This window comes from Carassius carassius, chromosome 40 (assembly GCF_963082965.1).
Source record: "Carassius carassius chromosome 40, fCarCar2.1, whole genome shotgun sequence".
NCBI lineage: Eukaryota > Metazoa > Chordata > Actinopteri > Cypriniformes > Cyprinidae > Carassius > Carassius carassius.
The window spans coordinates 21,752,648-21,772,685 of NC_081794.1; the positions used below are offsets into that span (position 1 = coordinate 21,752,648).

At 39.0% G+C, this 20,038-nt stretch overlaps 1 protein-coding gene across 7 annotated transcripts in view; it reads left to right on the forward strand.

The window, feature by feature from the left end:
• Nucleotides 1–20,038, forward strand: part of rbfox3a (RNA binding fox-1 homolog 3a) — a 425,092-nt gene that overhangs the window by 360,360 nt on the left and 44,694 nt on the right. For all 7 annotated transcript variants that reach the window (XM_059532581.1, XM_059532579.1, XM_059532580.1 and 4 more), the window contains one exon: nucleotides 14,072–14,320. In XM_059532581.1, coding sequence (XP_059388564.1) covers nucleotides 14,072–14,320 — 249 coding nt within the window. The remainder of the gene's footprint in view (nucleotides 1–14,071; nucleotides 14,321–20,038) is intronic.

Below are 20,038 nucleotides of genomic sequence, written 5' to 3' on the forward strand. Positions count from 1 at the left end.
TTCCCTCTTTTTTTTTCAGCAGAGTGTGTTTCAAACCAACACACCATGGTAAGCCAGCCTAGGCCAGAATGGAAATTCATGCTGGTCTCAGCTAGTCTTTTCAGCAGGGACTTCCTCAATACTGACAAGCGTATAGCTTTCTTTGGTTGTTTTCATGAGTGCTGAAGTTAATGTGGTTAATAAGCAGCATAAGTGCATCGATGATCGTCCTCCAAATTACACCTCATCAGCAGCTCCCTGTCCAGCAATAAACTGGACGCACTCTTTTTAATCAGATACATATAACTATTAACCATCACCGTCCAGCGCAGTGGCCTTGTTTGACAGATCCCTATCAATGTATTGATCTCCAGCTCCTCTGTTCTCTCCGTTCACGGAGACGAGTGGGTAATCAAGACTGTCTGTCACGCTTCTCTTTCAAACGGCCATCATTTCATCCATCAGTTACTGATCTGTCCATCCATTCAGCTCTCGTTCACACAGCTTCAGTACGATTGTTGTGTTGGAGGAAGATTTCGAATGGAGGATTTAGTTAGTCACCCCTTTCATTAAGAAAATGAGATTCATGGATCATTAGTATTGATAGCTTATGCCTTTTTCCTCTGCATTCTGAAACGAGAGCAAAAATGCAATACAGATAACAAAGACATTTTTTTAATGTACGTTCGAAAAATTTGCTTTGACTGGCCGCAGTCTCTTTAGTAGAAATCTCTATAATTAGAATTGATAAGCAATTTAATTAGCTTCAGCTGTACTGCGAAGCTCGTGTTTGTTTTCTCTTTCATGACGGAAAGAGTGAGAGAATGAATGGAGGAAAAGAAAAGAAGGGCCAAAAGGAAAGATGTAATTGTGAGACTGTGACAATGTCGGTGAAAAAAAGAACGTAAGACATCAAGCGTGCAAACAAAGCCACATGATGTAGCACAGTAACCGACCAGAATGAGGAGAGCGACGGGGAGCAGTGAGACAGTGAGCACTGTGGCCTTTACTGTCTATGAAGAGTGTTTCAGTGGCTTTGTGATGAGCCCTGATTGGATCCGGCACTGTGTCTGATTTACATATGTTTGCCATTGTTACTGGGGTTAGTGAATATCATGTAGCAGGTCTAGTGGGAGCTGCGACCAGCCCAAGTGAAGACTTGCCCGGAATTACAAGCAGCTCTGCTTCGCTCTCTCCTGTTTCATCCCTCCAATACTCTCAAATGCTGATCTCTCCCTATCTATCTCTCAGCTTCCCTCTGCTGCTTTTCATCTCTCTCTGCTGCAAGAATATCTGTGGTTCTCTCTCTCTATGTGGTCTCTGGTCTGGATCTAGGGGTTTACTGCTCTCTTTCTCAGGGTCAGGTTTTTCAGAACCTCTGGTCAGTGTTTGTGGAGTCTCTCTCTGTGTGTGTGTGTGTGTGTGTGTGTGTGTGTGTGTGTGTGTGTGTGTGTGTGTGTGTGTGTGTGTGTGTGTGTGTGTGTGTGTGTGTGTGTGTGTGTGTGTGTGTGTTTGTGTGTGTGCACGCGTTAAGGAACATTGGCTGATCGCTACTCAGTCAGCTGTTAAATTAGATTCCTCTGCATGTCCTTTAGCACAAAGCAGCCAAGACAAGAACTAGTAACCCAAACACACACACAGACACACACTCATCAGACTCAAAAGTGCATCATGACCAACCAGAGCACTGGGAAAGCAAAACTCATGTTCACAGGCAATTATAACATTAATAGTATTTGTCAAGAAGTGACCAAAGTGTTTGAAAAAAAAACCCACAATAATCATCATCATAATAGCTCATTATTTAATTGTAAGAAGCATTAGTCTGGTGTTTGGGGACATTTTTTATTATTATTATTTATTCTTTAATTCAGCAAGGAAGCATTACATTGATCAGAAATGATTACTAGAAAATACATTTATCATGTTACAAACAAAAACTTCAAACCAATGTTGGTCCTTCTATTATTTAAAGAATTCTGGAAATAAATGTATCACTGATATTAATCAGCACATCTGTTTTCAACATTGATAACAATAAGAAATGTTTCTTGGACACCAAATTGGCATAATAAAATGATTTTTGAAGGATCGTGTGACACTGAAGACTGGAAATTCATCTGGAATAAATGTGACCCTGGACCACAAAACCAGTCATAAATAGCACAGATTATTATAGCCAACAATACATTGTATGGGTCAAAATTTATATTTTTCTTTTTTATTTATATTTTTCTTTTTTTTTTTTCTTCTTTTTTTTTTTTCACCCTTAGATTCCAGATTTTCAAGTAGTTGTATCTCAGCCAAATATTGTACTATCCTTACAAACCATACATCAATTTATTTATTCAGCTTTCATATGATGTATAAATCTCAATTTCAAAATATTGACCCTTATGACTGGTTTTGTGTTCTAGGGTAAAATAAAATAAAATAAAACTCTTACTGTTATATAATCTTATATATAACAAGCAATTTTAGTATAAAGTACAATGAGACCCAGGTTCAAATCATGAATAAAAAATTGACAGGAAGTGTAAACCACAGATTGTTGTTGGAAAATAAACAATACAGACATTTTCTGGATATTGGGAGGAAAAATCTGTATGCATTTCATATTGAAAAATTTTCTATATATATATCATTTTAGTAATTTAACAAATATTCCTTGTTTTGGAAGTTGCATTCAAAATCTGTTTAGGTGAACATTTGCTTCCTGCAGGTCATGCAATACTACTCTTGAAGACACTTGTTTACTTCAACAGTTTAGTCAGCTGATGGCAGAATGATGTGAACTTTGAGACAGTTTCGAAGCCAGAAGTTCTTATTACACTATGCCCTGCCATTGATACCAATTTAGTGTTCTAGGACAGTTCATCCCCTGCGGTGTAGCACACTCCGTCTCATGTTCAGAGACCATCAGACCCACTTCACGTCAGGAGTATAATGCCTGCAAATCTCCGGCTTCTTTATTGCGAGCGATTTCTTGTATGGCTGAACGACATCTGATATCGGCGAGGTGAGCTGAAGATGGCTCGCAGCATCATGTTGAATCCCACATCAGTACAGAGGATGTTTTCACCTCTTGTTCTACAGTTCAGTTACAGAGTTACTCAAACACTGTGGAGATGAGTGCTGTAATAAATTTAAATCAGCCAGAGGAACAAACACAGGCTTGCAATTACAATTACAAGTTACAATTAGAACAGGGCCATGCTGGAGAATGTCATTTCATTAAGGGATTATGCCTGAAATCCGATTCACTTTGTTAATTATGAGCCATACTATGATTATGTGTGCGCAAATAAGCCTATATGCATGTATGGGACTCTCTTTTTTTAAGCAGAATTGAACAGATTCTCTTCTAAAATGGGCACAGAAAATAAGTAAGGGCTGCAGATTTTGTCTGGGTCTGTATGAGCAATAATGTCACTTCAAAAGTGATGTATACTGATATCATTCACTGAAGCAGTTTCTTCTCTTTCACACACACCTCACAGGGGTAACGGACAGTCTAATGGTCCCTGAATAAAATAATATTCCAGCTGACAGGCCATAGGACAGCCCTAATTAATAAAAAAAAAACTGTTGTCAGGGGACAAAATGAATTAGAACGGTATCATAAAGCCACTCAGGTAGGGGGTAGGGAATAGTAGGTTAGACAGAGGAAGAAAGAAAAAAGAAAGATGGACAAAGCTGCACCTAAACTAACTGGACATAGAGTTCAGCCAGATGTTTGCATGTGTTTACATTCAAATATGTGTCGGCATGTGTATAATGTGAAACCATGTTGATGGGGCAAAACAAATGTGACAGTGGAATTATAACCATGTCAAGATGACAGATACAGACATGTTGATGAGCCTTGCGCTCTCATTTCTCTTCTTCACTACCCCCTTTTTTATCCATGTTCCAATTTAACCTGCATGTTCTGTTAAAATTGACTGTTGTTTTTATGTTTGGTGTTGCAAATGATACATATAGAATAATGATATTACATTTTAGATTGGCTTCTTATTTTCCTTTTTAGAGCTTTTTCCTCTGACCTAATCAAAACTCAGTAGACACATCTTAATAAAGGGATGGTTCACCCCCCAAAATATTAAAGTTGTCATCATTTACATTTACCTGTACAAGTTTCTTTCTTCTGCTGGACACGTGAGATATTTTTAAGAAGAATGCTGGTAACAAAAAGTTGACATTAGCTATTGACTTACATTGTATTTTTTCCATACTATGGAAGTCAATGGCTACCGTCAACTTGAACTATACTTTTATCCTTTTCTCTGGGAGCCCAAACATGAGTAATACCTTTAAAAATCTATTTCTCATAGAGGACCTTTGAAATCAAGTCAAAATTTTGCAAGTGGTAATAAGATTTGCCAAAGCCATTAACCTGATAGTTCGATGTTAAGTTTGAGATATTAAAATTAAACCTCTGAGGCCACAGACAGAACATGACGGTTACAGCCAACGTCAGCAGGATGTCATCACTAAACCTGAGGTAACTCTAGCTGAACTCTCTCTTTTCCTTCTCTCTAGGTTTTATCATGGATTCCTGAAAGTGTATTATTGACTTGCGCTAGGCAGCTTTTGTGTTTTCCGTTTTATTAGAGATGAGAAGAACAAATTTTCAAGTCTTTTAAATGAGTTAGTTTCTCATTCAATGCAGTGGGCGCAGGGAGCGATCGGCCTCACGAGTCTATGATTAGAGCAAGTTTAAAAAATGTTGAACGTGCGAATGGGAAAGGAGAAAGCAGAGAGCAATGAAAATGGTGTGATTTGTCTAATTAAAATGGATCCTACTAGACCGCCGATATTTTTGTTTACTGACTAAATGTCTGCTGTGTTTTGGGAAATTGGTCCCCCAGTGTCTCCCTCCATCTGAAGTCTGGAGATAACCATCAATATTAACCATAGCAAAAGAAGATGAGCTTCCTGTTCATGCTGTCTACACTGATCGCAGCATATGTGTGAATGTCATCCCATACACTTTTGTACATTTGAACTCCCACAGACTGGACAAAATGGGGTGGTTCTCAACTTCTTAAACATACGGAAAAGCCTAATGTTAATACAGAACCGCCATGTACTTCTTTTGATTTAATATCCCAGATTTTTAGCTTTTATTGGAGTTCAGAGAATATAAAAGCAGCTTGTTTATATATTACGATCAGCACTAGCTCCGAGGGAGGAATATATGAGAAATAGTTGTTTACTGCCTTTGAAGTGCCCCCCTCCCCTGTATTAGTCTTTGACTGGGAGCTTTAGGGGGTTAGGAGACATGTGCTCGGGTCCTGCGGGTGCAATGTTGCGTCCTGACTGTTCACCTACTGGGATATAGAGAGACAGTGCTGTCTTTAATGTTGAATGTCTGCATATCTAAGATGTTCTCTTGTGCACATCACCACGGGGCTTTACAGAGAGAAATCTATAGGTATGTTTATGTACGGTTTTGTGGACATGCATTTGTGAGTTGAGTTCTCTGCCTATAATTTCCCTCATAATTTTTGCCACGACAAGGCATTTTGTGACATTTGTGATGTTGCTTATTCTTTTATCTAATGTGCTATCTATCCATCTATCCATCATCTGTCTATTGATTTTGTATATCCTACAACTGTTATATTACATTTATTTTTCATTTTTGTATTTACAATTTTATATCTCTGTACTCTGTACATTAGTTGTTTCAAGTCTTTCTATTTTTATTTTTCATAATGTATTTTATAAAACATATCTAAAGTCATGTTGGTTCATAAATAAAACATATAGACTACATATTTTATTTATGCAGTATTGTTTGCATTGTTTTCCAGTGAAAGTATAAACATTCCTAAAACATCCTTAAAAATATAAAGTTACAGTACTTGAAGCATAATTTCAGGGGTTTTCGGCTTTTCAGAGTTTGTTTGAAATTAATGCTATTTTTCTTTGGTAAATTGTTTTGATTGGCAAATTGTTGTTAATTGTTTTAGCTATAAGTCACATTATAGTTTGTTAGATTAATACTTTAAACTAGAAAAAAAAATCAAGTGAAGTAAAAGAAAAGCAAGTCCTAATATCTTAAACAGTTTTGTTTCTCTATTAAATTTGATGTTGTAATAACGTTTAGATAGTTTTATTATCTTTTTAGCAATAACATTTTCCTCTGGTACACATTATTATGTCAGTCTTAGAGAGATACAGTTACATAAGGAAACAATTCTCACTCTCCAAACTTAACAGCAACTTCTCCTCTGTGTCTGCTCTTCTCTCGATTGCAGCAGACCTTTGGGCTTCTGTTGATCCCAAGTCCCGTCTGCCATTTGCACGGGAAATCACTCACACATCTCACACTCCTGTCACCACAGAGGATTTTATCATCTGGAAAAAAACAATAGCATTCCTACACGGCTGTGCTCACCATTTCAAAACACAAACACTGAGACCGCTGCTCTCTCACAGTGCTAAATTTCACCCTTCAAACCTGCTTTATGTCACGGTGTTACAACTAGGTGAGACAGACACACCACAGCAGCTCTCATTCTTTCCCTTTGAATTCAAACACTCTTGGTTAGGAGTGCAACTGGGTGTGGGTGTGTGACTGTATAGTACTGTAGAAAAGAGAATGAATGCATTGGAGTAATGGATGGGAGGGGGGAAATGAACCCTATGACTCATAGATTAAAATAGATCACATCTGCGAATAAGAGTAGGGATCCCAGCTGTACCCAAATTAAAAAGCAAACGGTAACAGAGCCTCTTGCAAGGTCTGTACCCAAAGCACTCATGGGCACAAGGAAGGACCTGTGCTTGGCCGACGCGATACAAGCAGCAGCCTAGCCTTGGAAATGATTTCCTAAGTATGCTTGGGAGGGGCTTTTCAATCCAATTTGCACCAGCAGAGTGCTTCTCAGTAATCAGACTGGAGGCGTGGCACGAGGCCTGCGGCTAAGGAAGCGCTCTGCTGAGAGCAGATCGATACCGGCTGGCCCCGACCGGCCCAAATCCACCCTTCACTCAATTTCAGTTTCAAAGTACTTTATCGGGATGATTGTTTTACATACAATATTGCCAAACATCAATATACACCAAAGAGGTGGCTGTAATGGTAATAAAAATGACAATAAAATGTATTATTATTTTAATATTTATATTTTATACAGTATTTATTTCTTACCTCATTGACAAATTGTTGTTGTTGTTATTGTTGTTTAACCATAAATTTCATACAGTTTTGTTAGATGAATACTACAAATAATAATAAATAAACAAATAAATACATTTGCCAATAAGATAAGGAGAATACACTTTAGAAATGTAATTAAGCTTTCCTAATAAATTTGTTATAATATATTTTTTCTTTATATAGATTATCTTTTACAAAAAGCATTTTACTCTTGTGCACATATTTAGTTGACTCAAATGTTTTATTTTTCATATACTGCTCTTTTGAACGTTTTATATGTCACAGAATCCTGAAAAAAAAAATGTATCACACTTTCCACAAAAATATGCAGAAGCACAACTGTTTTAATAATAATATTTATGATAATACTAAGTGTTTTTGAGCATTGAAAAAAATACTGGCATAATGGCTGATGAAAATGTAACCTTTCTGTAACAGGAATAAATGATTTATATATATATATATATATATATATATATATATATATATATATATATATATATAGGGAGGGGGGGGGTATTTTACAATAATTTTGAATATATTTTTATTTTCACAGTTATATTAATTTTATACTTCCTGTCGTAAACATGCACAGATATTAGTTTTTTTTATATTACTATTATTATTTCTTTCAGGGGTATTTTCCCCATTCATTTCGAAATAAGAAACTTTGATGTGTGTACAGTGTGTGTGTATGAGGCATTAGATTCATATGAAAATGTCCTGTTTCGTTCTGTGGTCAGATTAGTGTAGTTCTTGATGTAACGGCATCTTCTATCTTCTCTGGTCTGGTGACAGTCGCTTACACGCCTGTCCAACTCACTCGCAAAACATCTCAAACTTCAAGCGGAGCTGTGAGCAACCGTGATCTGCTCCACTGAGGATTTTATTCCTTCCCGTGTTTGTGTCGAGCTTTCGCAAGCATTTGCTGACAGTGTTGATCAAAAATTGCATAAGGCCTCCCTTTGAAACTGATGAAAGTCTTGAGTTATTGGCAATCTTTGGCTCCATTCATCTTGCAACCTGTGGAGTGGCTGTTTGTGGTCCCGGTGGTAAGGCTAAGGGTTAAATCCTAGCTTGAATGACTTGGATGCCCCACTCACTCTCCCCATTGGGAAGGAAAATAAATTTATTTAGTGAGGCTGGCAGAGGGTGGAGGAATAGGGGTTGGGGGTGGATAATACCATTTAGCTCATCGCAAAAATCATTTCGGGCACAATTTGACGACAAGGATCGAGGGATGTTTTTAGTGTGGAATGGTTTCAGTCATATTGATGGAGCTCTTTCTCTAGCCTCCTTCGGTTCTCTCTCACACTCGTTCTCTCGTTTCTGTCTTCCACATTTATAAGCTATCGGAGTCTCATTCTACAGAACGATGTGGAAAGGGCACTGATTAAATAAAAGCTGCTGCAGTGGAGGGTTGTATTAAATATCAATTTCTGATTTAAGTTTATCAAAAACAAAACCACATAGCGAGTGATTTTTCTCCGCTCCATGGCCCTCTCAGTTCAGTCTCGCAGTCTGCCTCTGTAAGATGAAGAGTGAACGGTTTGTTTTGGCTTCACTATATGAAGCCTGTATGTATTTCCTGTGTGAATTGGCACTTCTCATAACAGTAATGGCCATTTTTAAATCATGTCAAGTTTGGCTGTATGATGGAGACTGAGAGGTATCCAGAATTTATGTAATTCAGTGTGTGTACTCCTATAGGAATATTAAATGTGTGATAAGACACAAAGAGGTCAGATCTCTAATGTTACGGTTAGCTTCTGTTCCCTCACACTAGTGCATTATGGGAGCTGTCCGCGGTGCTGAAGGCTTTTCAGCACTGCTGTAATGTACAGCAAAGTTGGACAAAATCAGAAATTCAGAATTGACTCTTTCTCAGTTTGAATTCATGAAATTTGAATTGTAACAGAACTTTGATTTGACAGAAATTGAAATGAAAATTTTAACATGAATAGCCTATGTCTGTCTGGTTTCAGTTTTAAAGAAAATAAGCTATGTAGTTGTCTGTCTCTTTGTCTATTTAAACTTTTTTTTTATTATGTTCAAGTTTTAAAAAAATACACATTGAGGAATTAATGTTATTAACTCTTATATATTTTTTCAAATATAATACAAAATTGTAATTTTAATCATGTTTTATGGATGATCTTAAATTCCGCATTTGTAATTTCAAGTAAATTATCATTGGAATTTCTTCATCCTGGCAGGAATTCCATTACAATTTAAAAGGCTTCTAAACTGAATCAAACACTCGAGTTCTGAGGAACTCTTTCAACTGACTTCAGACATTTCACCACAACTTTTCTCTCTCATCATTCTCTCTCATCTCACCATAACCTCACATCATGTAGTGGTCACTCCCTGACCGCTGTGATGACGGACAGTCCCAGAGGTTTGGTTTTACCGCACATCCTCTCGGCGTCTGTGGTGGAGTATGGTACATGCCCAGGTCATCACTCAAGCTCTCTGTGACCGCAGGCGGATCTAATGGGAGCTAATCGGGCGTCAGCTCTCTTAGGTCATTTTTGCTTAACCTTCCAGAAAAAAACCTAATGCACATAGAAACAATAAAAACATAGGCCAGGCGGGTTTAGAGACCAAACACCTTCAGCACAGGTGTAAAATGGAGAAAACAAAGCACATTATGTTGTTTGCAGGTGCAAGAGCCGGAAAAAACACATCGAAAATGTGAGGCTGGATTACTGACTATTTCATCCGCCTCATAGCCTGCCAGATGCAAAGGAAGCTGCTCTCTATCCTTCATCCTATCTTTGGAAAATGTGGCTTACTCGTCCATTTAGCTCACTGAATATTTCATATTGCGGAGTCAACACACACGGCAATCAAAAGGTGATTTCAAGCGGAAGCCATATCCGGCTGACTTTCTGGGCGGGCGAGCACCTCACCCGGACCCCCCACCACCATCACCACCTTACTTTCTGCCCAAATCCCAAGACAAAGTGATGACCACCCCTCCCTGTCAGGCCAAGCTACTGTTTTACAGGCTGCTGGACAGACCTCACCCCCATTGGTGCTTTGAGACAGGGGGCTGCATCAATACTGATTAATGTTTTAGTGAATTACAATATCCACCCCAGGCTATGGGCTGCCTCAAACTTTTTCCTCTATCTGACTAGGAGAGAGACAGACACAGCCTGGGTGGTGCAACTTGAGGAGTTGGATGAAAGAAAAAGATGCAGAGTTAGATGGATGGACACGTAGACTCAGAGAGACAAACTTCCACATCTAATCAATACAACACCAGCACTTGTCAAAACTCAACTGAAGTTGCATGTACGGGCTTGTGTGTTTGTGTATCAAACTGTACATGTTTAATCAAAACGAAACTGTACATTGATGCTTAGCACACCGTGTGTTGCGTCACCATCTCAGTTTGAGCTTCTGGAACTTCGAGACACTTGTAAGAAAGTGCAAACAGATGGAAAGAACTGAGAAGTAATACAATTCCAGCTTCCTTATTCCTCATTCGTTCTCACCCCTCCACGCCTGTCCGTCGTGCGTTCGGCCACGGAAGAGTGCGTTTTTCATTTAAATAATGGAGCATTGACTCTAATTGAGAGGACAGCCTCATTTGTTTGCCAACATGTCAATGGCTGGGCCTCTCATTGTTTCCACTACATTTACATTAATGCATTTCTCCCCACTTCTATTAAACGGCATCCCTCCCCAGCCAAAGCTGCTGCTGCCTAATGCTGCTTAGTCAGTGAAAAAAGGTTAATAACAATCAAGCAGAAATGGGAAAGAAAGGCTCTGTGTTTCCTACGGCTCTTCATTGGCCTTCAGTAATGGACAGCGGTTGAAAAGGCAGAGGAGACCAAATTCTGCTGAGATTATCTCTTTTTGTAATTTTATTTATGGGCTTTTTAGCCCATATTATAGAACAATTGAGAAAGGCAGGAAAGTTGAGAGAATGGTATTGCGAAATGACCGTAGGATGTACTCAAACATGAATCCTCAAGAGCCAACAGCTCTCAAGTTCTCAAAACCACAGATTTATATATGTTTAGTTGTATTGATTTGAATCATTCTTTTATAAGTATTTTTAATATTTTTATTTAATTAAATACTGTATTTTACATTCATATCCTTTCAGAATTTTATTTTAATAATTTTGTAATTATTATTTGTTATTTTTACGTTTTTAATATTAATATAATTTTTTTAGATTAACATTTTTTTACAACTTTTAAACATAAACCTTTATACATATTTTTCTTTTCTTTATTTATTCTTTGTTTCTAGGAAAATAAAGAATTTGGCTTTTTTTCTTGTTATAATTATACTTCATTGAATCAAAATGCAATTATGCATTCTGTTCGCCATCTCAATTCATATTGAGTTCAGATTCAGTAATATTATTGTCTGTACAAAATACTTAACGTGGTTCTAAACAAGAAGTCGTTTGTGTCCAGGGGTGCCTGGTGTTTTATTTTTTCAAGCTCATCAGATTTTGATTAATTAAGGAGCAGGCACAGTAAGTGCTAGAGAGATCCCATTACCCAAAGGTTGGTTAAAGGAGCTGTTATTGCCTCTCTTTGCCATGAGCTCTCAGGACAGGGTCAAACTCCAAGGTCCTAAATTTGTATAAGATTAATACGTTGATATAAGTCCCTCGGGGTAAGCAGCTTTTATATAGCAAGATTCAGACACATATAATACACAAGCACACATTTACAGGAAAACACACAATACACTTTGTACGGATGACCCAGCTGCACCTGTGCTGACAAGAGCACTCTGCCCAGAGTAGCCCTCATCTGTCATACACACACACACACACACACACATCAGTGTTTTACCGGTGAGATTAGCCAGGTCATCTGTCATTACACACACACACACACACAGCCCTTGCACATCAACGCACTAACACACCTGCATTATGTCCAAATGAGTACTTCTCATCTCTCATCATCTCACAATACACACACTCCATAAAATAAGCCATCTGACCATCTGTAGTATCAATGAAACACTCTTTAATGTGCACAAACATCGTTTTGCAGACCAAATTAAAATGAAAATTATTTTCTTTGTGACTTTTATGTCTGTTACAGTTGCTTTATTTTATACAATTTACTCTTTTATATGAATTTCTATTATCTTGTAAAAAAAATAAAAAATAAAAGTCACATACCAGTAATTTTTTATAACTTTCTGAAAAAGTTAAAACCCATTCTGTCCCACCCAAACTTTCTGTCTGAACAGGAAATACGCCAACTCATGACAGAAAACTACACTCATCAAGCGGCATTTCTCATTGGGTCTTTAAGCTGCACTTCAAGAACAGTCACTAAGCCAGTCTCCACTAGCACAAATGATGACATCTGTCAGAGGAAGAGAGAAAAATTACGCGCCACCACATCCTAATGTTCACTGATAAGATTAGAAAACATTGTGTTCTCCGGTAACTCAAAACGAACGGGAAAGCAACAGAGTAAAGAATCTCATTTGCATCCTCTTCAATGGAAAGAAATGGATGAGAAGAAAGAAAAAGCACATTCATTTACATGCTGATACACAGAGCGAAAGAAAGACACCTCTTCACACAGAGACCTAAATGAGGGGGTAGATACTCATTTAATTCCAGTGCAGAGACAGAGATCGAGAGAAAGCATGTAAGTGAGACAGAATGAGTGAAACAGAGGGAGGTGAATATGAGGAAAAAGACGAGAGAGGCTGTGAAAAGGGGAAACAGCAGCTTGTATTAGAAACCTGTAATTTAAATCAAAGGTTATAATCAAAAATTTATCAGTAAATTGATCTCTCACATGCTGCTTGCCAAGAGAGCAATTTAGAACCCTGTCGCTCGGCTGCAAATCTATCGAGCGCTGCTCTATAAAGTAAGTTTGTTGCCTTGTAATGATCAAGCAGTCCTCTAATGTTCTCTAAGAGCTGATATGATAGGGCCCAGACAAAGCCATTCAGCAGCCGGGACCCCACGTGTCTCAGATGCTGCTGCTTTTCTCTGATAAGACAAAGAAAAATGCCTCAAAAGGAAGGAACAGTACTAACAAATATTACAATTCTATACTCATTTACTCAGCCTTATCTTGTTGCAAATTTGTATGCTTTTTCTTCTGTTGAACACAAAAGGAGAATTTTGATCAATCTTCATGTAATATTTGTTTCCCATCTTTTAAGCTCCCAAAGTCCTGTAAATTATTAAGATAGATGTATGTGAGGAACACACAGAAATGTTGTTATTCTTTGATAAACTTCTCTTTTGAAAATTATTGAGTGAGCTGAACTTGAGAACATAATCTATTAAAATCATTTAAAAGAACTACTTCAAAAGAATGAGTTGTTCACGGATCTTATTCTCAGGTTCAACTCACTGATTCATTGATTCGTTCAGAGAGGCTCTGAAGTTCATCACATAATCTGTTGTATGGCTTTAGAAGACTTTGAACACAGAACACAAGTCATTTGGACTGCATTTATGATGTTATCATGCTGGTGTTTGGTTATTTTTGAAGTTTGAAAGTACAGTAGCCACATATTCCTTTTTTTAACTCCTAATAGATTTGAATATCAGGTCAAAAGTGTATGGGGGGAATATCCCTTTTGCCAGCAAGAACAGGGATCTGAATCAGCGCTTGGATTTAATCACTATAAGTGGTTTTAATATCTGAGGCTTATCATGGTGTATGATTCAGGTTCAGATTGTCAGGTGCAGTTGCTGCTCTGCAAGTTGTTCTGCCATTATCATGGAATTAGGTCCCATTCTCTCCTCTCATGTGTTATCACGACCCAAGCATACAGGGTTCTTATGATAATCACTCATGTCACGTCTCGTTGCAGCCATTGTTCCTTGAAGAGCAAGAAAATCTGGATTAGTATGAGATATGTAAGGATAAAAACTGAAACTCTCTCCCTCTTTCTTTCCAGGGTAACCAGGAGGCCCCTGCTCCCCCAGAAGCCATGGCTCAGCCGTACGCTCCAGCACAGTATCCTCCCCCTCCACCTCAGAACGGGTTGCCTGGCGAATACACCCATCCTGGGCAGGACTACACGGGGCCCAGTCCGGTCCCTGAGCATGCTGCAGCCCTCACTATCTACACACCCACACAGACACACAGCGAGCAACCTGGCACTGACAGCAGCACGCCTTCCCTCACAGGGACTAGCAGCATACCAGTGAGTGCCACTAGCAGCATGCAGCATTAATTATTTTATTTTATTTTATTCAGAATTCCATGTGAGTCATACGAGTAGCACAATCACAATGTATAACTATTTTGCATCTAGTGTAAGGTGAAAAACCCGTGTTATTTCACACAAAAAATCCTGTTGTGTAAAAAATGTATTCAATAAAGAACTATGCAAATTACAGTTTTATAAAGTTAAAAAATATTAATGCGAAGTAAATTGCGATTGGGAGGTGGAAAAAATTAAAAAAGTTAATAGGACGTTTTTATTCATTTTTTAGTTACTTTTTACATCCTACATTTTTTTGTTGTCAGGAATAGACTCTAACGTCCCATTTTTAACATGTCTGTATTCAGACAGACTGAGATAAAGATAAATTGGGGCTAGGAAATAGAAGAGTGTGGAATGAAAAGAGCTATAGAGCAAGTGCAAGCGAAGATAAAAGCATAGGACAAAATAAAAGACGTTGAGAGAAAAAACATCCTTCTCCTTTTAAAGAGTTCTTCGGCTTTCTCTTTCCATTCTATCAAGCTTTAAACCATGGCTATTACATGGCTTCATATCTTAAACCCCATGGAGCCATTTACCATGGCTAACAATATCACAAAGGTCTCAATGGACCACTTAACGAGTGCTGCCCAAGTGCTTTATCTGAGCATATGACAAGAAACTCTGAGAGGAAAGAGTGTCCTTAGACCCGGTACAGTGGGTAAGTTGTGTCTTGTCTGTTTGTGCTACCCTTTCTTGGTTCCTATAGGCCTTTGATTAACACATTCACTTACACTGGTGGGGGGGGGGGGGGGGGGGTTGGGGGTCAGGGAAAAAAGCAGAAGGACAGATAAATCCCTAAAGGTTATTTTATTTCATTGACTTATTTATTTTATTCACTTACATTTGATTTGATGTTATATAAAGGATTCAGGGCTTGACATTCATCCTTTACAAAACCCCTATACCATGGGCCAAGGTTTTAGCATCATTTAGTCACTGTATTCACTGGAAATGTTGTTGTAAATATTGGACAGTTTGGCCCAAAGTGTCCCAACTTTGTCTGCAAATCTAAGTATCTAAATAAGCATCTAAATACAGTTTCTAACACCATATCTACACCGTACGCCACAGTTGTCGCACTGCACCGCAACAGCTAAAGGCTGTCTACATTGGACATGAGAAAACGACCATTGAAAATCCTTTGAAATTTGCGTCAGTACATGATAAATAGAAAGCAGCAGTCACGTCGCACCACCTCCAGTGTAGACAGCATTACTGATTATAATGAGTTCTATAGTATTTTGTCACACCGCACCGCTCAGGTCTGGTGACACGGTGCAACAATTACTTTTGTTGTTAATGTAGCTAAACTACTGTATTTCTTACATCAACAAGATATTTAATGTTGATGATAAACACCATGAGTGTCTAATTTTTTTTAGACCTTCTTGGAGCCCAAATTTGTGTTCACAATTTGCTAATTTACATCATAGGGAACTAGGGAGTAAAATTAGACACAACCAGAGAAAGGTCATAAAAGAGGAGTGGGAAAGAAAAATTAAAGAGCATAAAACTTTTCTTCAATACAAAAAGAAGTACAAGGTCTTCCTGGCCTTGGGGGGGTGGGGTGGATGAAAAATGTAATCTTTTTCTCTTTCTGATTGGGATATGCGTGAAGCTCTGAGGTGGTGTGGTTTAAAAGAAGTAGATATAATCCCACGCTCAGCAGATCGCAGAGAAGCGATGCTGACAGGCCCCCGTAAAGGCACCTGAGCTCTGGCTGGGCTAATCCACGTCTCGATTGGAGGATGTACTTAAGCTGTCACTCTGGCCTAATCCACCAGGGAAATTCTCCCTTTCTCCCTCTTTTCTCTCTCCCCGTGGTGGATCATTAGCAAAGAAGGAACACTACACCTCAGAGAGTGGACGGTAATCACATCAGATCACATATCAGATCACAACAGCACAGACTGTAGATGCTCGGAAACTCTGCGATAAAAGACTACTTACCTCTCTGTAGGGTACGTGCTAACAGTTTTCCACTACGACCGTCATATTGCCTTGGGTGGGATTGTCTAAACTGTGATTTGCAACTCACTCAGACACAGCCATACTGCTCAAAGGAGCGTGATGTTATGTTATTAAGGCAATGCCATTATTTCCTGCACTTATTCTTGGCCACCTTCCCTGGGTAGTTTTTACTGTGCCACTGATAATAATATTGCAGGTATAAGCGCTCTTTAAGCCTCAATATTTGTTACCAGCTAAACCTGTTGTGAGTCAGATTACCTTGTCTAATTAATTAGAGCTCTGCACAAGACTGAAAGGCCAGTGTCTTCTTTCTAGTTGACAGGTTGACAGTTTTTATTCGCATCTCGGTGTGAGGGAGGGATGATGGGATCGGAGGGAAAGATGGCAGAAGTGTAGAAGAACAAAAAAAATATAAAGCGGCTCAAGCTAATCCCTTTAAGTGAAGCGCTGGTTTGCTCTAATCGGATGTAATCTACCTGCTTGGCAGCTTTCCAATCAGATAGTTTCAATTATGTGGTTGTAGGGGCATTCTGAAGGGTGGAAGTGCTGAGCTGAGCACTTTAAAAAGTGATTTGCAGATAACACTGAATGAGTGCGGCAATAGAAACGATTTAGCAGGACTCATTCCACACCCAACCGCATATAAAAACACTGGCATGAGCAAATGTGGGCAAACACGAGCCTTCTGTGACGTTGCAGTAGGAGAGGGGGTTTGGGTGTGAAGTCCAATGTGGTGGTGTATGATAATGTTCAAGCAATTATTTCTTGGTGCTGCTTGGCTGCTCCATTCCTTGCGGAACGTGAAGTGCAGGAAAGTTGTTCTTCTACAACAGGAATGGAAACAAGAAGTGCATCAGATGTATGGAATGAGTGTAGTTAAGTGTTAGGTAAGGCTAGCAGAAAACACAAGTGAGAGGAGATGATCCAGTATATACTATATGTGTTAGGGCAGGGTTTTTCGAAATCGATTCCAAGGGCCAACAAATTTGATTAACTTCTTTTGAGGGATCTTCTATATATTTATAGTGAGTGAAGGAACTATTACGTGTGATATTATAAAGCCATTTACATTTACATTTACATTTAGTCATTTAGCAGACGCTTTTATCCAATGAGGACAATGGAAGTAATCAAAATCAACAAAAGAGCAATGATATACAAAGACAATATTTTACTTTCAAAATGTAAATTAATTGTCTTTCATACTGCCATTGTACTAAAGCAAAATTGGGTGTCATAAACCTTTAGAGGAAGTAGTATACCTGCTTGGGGTTAATTTGGGGAGCTCTTCTTAGCTGACCATAAAATCCTCTCGTATGGATTTACTATTAGCTTTTTCGGCAGGATCCACAATCTGGGACTCTAATGTAGGTTAGCTCCTCCCCGTTGTCATCCTGGTAAAAGGAGTGCTGGAGAAAGGGTCATAGTCTGTCTGAATGTACAAGAAAGACATCAAATCCTCCTCTAAAACATCTCACGACGTCCTCCGTAGAACGACCTGGCAACCCAAGCGAGCGGGGAGTTTGCCTCCGCCTCGAACGTTGAACACTTTTAATTACTTTTCACCTCGTCTGCGGAACTTGGGAGAGCAAAGCCCTCTGAAACCTTGTCTCTGAAAGAGACAGATGCAGCCCATGCTAGTTGCAATATAATTAACATGCAATTAACACAAATTAAAAGGCAAATTGCGCAGACGAACCCCCTGTAGATGGCTGCTTAGTGGTGACGATGAGATAATTAGATCCAAACCTGTAGTGCGGAGTCTCGAACGCTTACCTCTTCTCTCCCTCTCCTGGCCTGGTGTCAACTCCTCCAGAGAAGAGTGCTCCAAGCCACCACACTCAAGAGAAGGGTAAGTGCTCCGAATAAAGCCAGAGAGATTGTATCGTTCTAGTCGAGAGCGAGTGAGCCGGACCATGTGTTTTACAAAGCGTTTGTTATGGTGGAACAATTGTTCTCTTTTTAAGTAAAGTGCGCAAGACGAATGTGAAGCAGCCCTACGATTTCTCTTCATTTTTATCACTGTTCGCTACTCGCTGTGCCGCGTCGCTACATGATGACTTACATCTGAGAGGCCCTAGTCAATACGTGTTCCTATAAAGTAAGCAAATCAAAGCCCTCATCCTTCTCTCAAGCACTTCGTTGGGCAGATCGAGGAATCGGAGGCTCTCAGAGGCCACGCTCCGCCGGTCGGTAATGGGCGAGTCCGCGCCGTCGCACTGCTCACCTGTTAGACATGATAGATAGCGTGGCTCTCTCCACAGCGACTGCAGACAGAGCATGTGAATGACCGATGGCACCGGCGTGATGGATGAGGATGAGGGAGCGGGAGCCCAGGGAGCAGGGGCACCAGGGGGTAATTGCACCTCCGCTTGCCCATCCATCTGGTCGGCTTTCCATCTACCACCATCAGGCAGAGGCTATGGGCCTCCGCTGCTCACCGACCTCGGGCAGCATACACAAGGGCCAGTACGACAGGCTGTGTGGATCCAGAGCCGACCTGTGTGCTTTATCTTAACAGGACTTGACTGTCTACATCACTGTGATGATTGATAGTGCCAATGTGCTGGTAAACACGGTGTCCTCTCACAGAGACCACAGAGAGCCCATTGGGAGAGACTGTGCATTAGAGAAGATGAGGAAGTTGTCAGATGGAAAAAGCAGAAGTTGGTGACCCTCGACATTTAATGGTTCAGAGGTTTTGTCGTTGTTATACTGTATTACCTGTAGCAAGAGTTCAAACGTACCTTCATCTTTCTCAAATAAGACTAGTTATTGATTACTGACAGTGTGAAGGGTGTATGTTTAGCATTGTTTATACACAACATATAGTGGGGATTTTTTAACACAGGTTTAAAGGGACATTATGTCCAAAAATGATATTCTGTCATCAATTATGCTTTCCAGACCTGTAAAACTTTCTTTTCTTCTTTAAAGCATACATTTTAAACAATATTTTAATTGTTTTTGTCTATACAGTGCCAAAACAGCACTGGGAAAAATATATGGACAAAATAAACAATGAGACATTTTTCGAAACAACACCAATATTTTTACTCTTGGTTTTATATTTGTTTCCCCTAAAAATTGACTTTGGTTGAGCTCATCATACTGTAGCTACTGTACTATACTGCTGTAAAATGAACATATTTCTTTCAGTAAGGTTGCTTGAATAAATATTAGATAAGCACAGAATATGCTTGTCTGCATGGTTTATTATATCTTTATGTTAATTGCAAAAAAAAATAAAAAATCTGCAAAAAAAGTCGCTTCTGTCATGTTACTGGTGTCATTTCCCCTGTAAAGACATATGTCCTCTGCAATAATGGTTTTGTTCAGCGAGTTAAACTTTAAAATCTCATTTCAGCTGATATTTTATCATGCCATTTTTCACCTTCTCTCTGTAATGAGTGAAAAAATGAACGCCTTCCAGGTCCAAATCTTTCGCATTTGAGTAGGTATTATGTTCTTAGCTGTGTCTACATAATTGCATTTACTTCACCTTTTTCCTCTATTTTTCTCTGTCAGGGTGCGAGGGAAAAGGGATGGAGTGATAGATATCTCATTATATCTTCATTACCTAATACATGATATATTGCCGTCTTCCGTGATTCATATCTCTAGTGTGTTTTGTGCCTAATGAGGGGGAATTTGTCCAGCCTACTTATTATAATTAACCATGTA